The 3,013-nt window shown below is 54.6% G+C and overlaps 1 protein-coding gene across 1 annotated transcript; it reads left to right on the top strand.

Annotated features, from left to right (window-relative positions):
• Positions 1-36: 36 nt before the first annotated feature.
• Positions 37-1,757, top strand: LOC119095595 (uncharacterized; the record flags this gene model as incomplete). Its single annotated transcript, XM_037218454.1, is given in 1 exon segment — positions 37-1,757. A coding segment is annotated over 1 exon segment (574 nt), but the record flags the coding sequence as incomplete, so codon positions are not given.
• Positions 1,758-3,013: the final 1,256 nt, after the last annotated feature.

Raw genomic sequence — 3,013 nt, forward strand, 5'->3', positions numbered from 1 at the left:
TGTGGACAACACCTGACACCCTTCTCTCCCCGCCGGCAGGTTCGCATTGCTGGCGCTGTGCTGCGGCATGTCCCGCGCCGTCAACTTCGAGAACATGCAGCTGTTCGAGCGGCTGGGACTGGGGCGCACGGTGGACGAGGCGTCACCGCGTATCCGCAGCCTCAAGACGCCTGGCAACTCTCCCATGTTCGTCATCCGACTGCCCCCCAGCCCGTACTACTACCTGAACCACGTGCGCGGCGGCGGCGGCGGCGGCGCGAAGCCGACGGCAGCGCCCTCCTTCGCACGCGTGCCGCTCGACTTCACCATCAACGGGAAGCCGGACCGGCTCTACCACTACAACCTGGGGGTGACGCCGCCCATGGTGGACGAGACGACGACCACCGAGGCCACCACCACCACCAGCACCAGCACCACCACCACCACGCCTCGGCCGAAGGTGAACCACGCCCAGCGGCTGCGCCACAAGTATGCTGACTACTACAAGGGCAACAAGGCACCTTCAGCCATGAAGAAGTACAAGTACGCGTACAACGGCAAGCCGTCCAGCTTCTACGTGATGCGCGGCAGTAGCGCCCGGAAGCCGGTGTACTTCAGGAGGTTTGTCTGAGCGACGTCCGAGGCCCGGCCGGGGGTGGGTCGCCCGCTGGCAGGCTCAGTGTCCGCTCAGCGGCGCTACCCGGGTCAGGGCGCGGACGAACCTCGCCACGATGCAGCGGCTGGGTTCGGCAGAAGGCTGAGGAAAGGGAGAGAGAGGGAGAGCTTGTGTCCGGCGTCGCTTTCAGTGCCCTCTCGCCGACGCAGGGGTACACCGATATTATCTGCACGTTGTCCACCCCCTGGGTCTCGCGAGGTTGCGGAATGCAAATGCGGCGCGCGTTTGCCATTGTTGCTCGTGGTTGTTGCGTGTTTCTCATTTTCATGCACATTGGTTGTTGAAGTGGTTGGGTGGCCTTTGTAATGTAATCGCGTGTTGTTACTTATCGAGTGAACGTTCGAGCTCTGTTAGCATGCCTTGCAAATTCGACCTGGCTTGCACTGAGCTATGCTGGCGTGTAAATTATAACCTAAATATCGTTTTTCAAGGCGATTTTATTTCGATGCTTGCCTCTTTTTTATATTTGCTCCCCTTTCTCACGTTTACACAAGGAAACGGCAGCTAGCAACAGCTATTTAAGGTCCATCTGCGCAATGTTTTTGTTCGGATGGCAGTTGTGTTGTTTTGTGTAATGTTGAAAATATTAAGATCCGCTTTGTGTTATGTTACATGTTATACTGTAGATACGACATTACGACACTGACGTATATACCGCATGCGCACGTTATATAAACTCAAGGAATGTTGTTACAAAGTAGTACCAGGGCCGACCGTGTTCTGCCACCTCCATCACTACCTTTAGGTTTAGAATGCAGGCCTGACAGGAGACAGGCCATTAAGACTACATATATCCATTTCGGTGCACAATTCTCCGAGGTTATTTCACCACCGCCTGAAAAGCGAGCGATGAGCTTGCCGCAACAAACCGTCAGCAGCCTGCGCAGTTAGCTGTACATATGCCATCGGCAATTGCATAATCTCGCCGAGGCCGTAGACGACATTCCGAACATGTGTTTGTAAAGCCACGTCACGAGTGCCAAGAAGGTCGAGATGTGGACCAGTGCGATGTACTACTTCACTGTTGTTCTTGATTTGATGCCTATTTATGTAACGCCAGCTGACGAATTATTTGTTTTTGTAAATAAACTTTTATCAACCAGCTTCTCTTCACGAAAACTACGGCAAGGGGAAAACGATGTCTGGCCACCAGCGATGGACACGAACGGGCATCGGAAGACGGGTTTAGGGACTTAACTGGCAAGTATTGGGAGATGAGGGTTTCTTATCAGTACGGAGCGCATACCATGTTGCTACGGATTATTGTTTGCATTCATCGATCCCGGGCGGCCGCGGGACCGATGAAGCCCCGCTCGTGTCCTCCGAACATGCAGTCAACACACTTTTGGAGATGAGGTTTCAGGTCAGTACAGAATGCAGATCATATCGGTACGAGATGCAGATTCTATCAGTGCGTGATGCAGGCCAGACATACTACAACGCTATTACCCTCGCCCGTTCGCTTCACACAAGCTGATAGCTCACATCTCCTCGCACGCCAGCGTGCTGCGACGCGGACTCTGACAGACGCTGACTCTGGCAGACGCGGACTCTGACAGACGCGGACTCTGGCAGACGTTGACTCTGACAGACGCTGACTCTGACAGACGCGGACTCTGACAGACGCGGACTCTGACAGACGCGGACTCTGACAGACGCGGACTCTGACAGACGTTGACTCTGACAGACGCTGACTCTGACAGACGCGGACTCTGACAGATGCGCCAATCGGCGTCGCCTGCCGGTACCGATGTCCGAAGCTAAATCGGCTCTCGATCTTATCGGTGGAAACGGCTCTTGACACTCGCCCGCCACCTCGGCTGGACGTGAAGATGTGCCAACCTCGCCATGCTACCTGGACATAAAATGCACCTCAGATAGTTACACCAATAGTTCAGGGACATTTCAGGAAATGGACACCAGTTTAAACCATTAGAGTAAGATGCCCGACGGTTTTCGTTCGATGTCACCTCCACATTCCAAATGATATTACGATATTTGATAAGAGAGTAAGCGATTTCATCTCAAAGGTATTTCGGTTTCGTCCATTTCCATAAATTTATGAGTTGGAGGTTGCGGGTACGGCGGCGTAGACGGTTGCGGTGCGCCTGCGGTAACCATTGGGCGTCTGGGAAACCAGAGGTGCGGGTTCGATTCCCTGAGATGCCTGTGCCCTTCCTGACAGGGCGAGAAGCAAGCGACACCATATAGGCTCAGCAGCTGAGTGCGTCGTAAAGCCACAAAGGCGACGATGAAAGTTGACTGTCAGAGAGCCCGACCTGTCCGATCGTCGCCAGTATCAACACCTTCGCACCAGCACCGGCACTCTCGCCGCTCCGCTCTTGCCACTCGCAACGG

This window comes from Pollicipes pollicipes, unplaced genomic scaffold, assembly GCF_011947565.3.
Source record: "Pollicipes pollicipes isolate AB1234 unplaced genomic scaffold, Ppol_2.1 Scaffold_4219;HRSCAF=4965_pilon_pilon_pilon, whole genome shotgun sequence".
Classification (NCBI taxonomy): domain Eukaryota; kingdom Metazoa; phylum Arthropoda; class Thecostraca; order Pollicipedomorpha; family Pollicipedidae; genus Pollicipes; species Pollicipes pollicipes.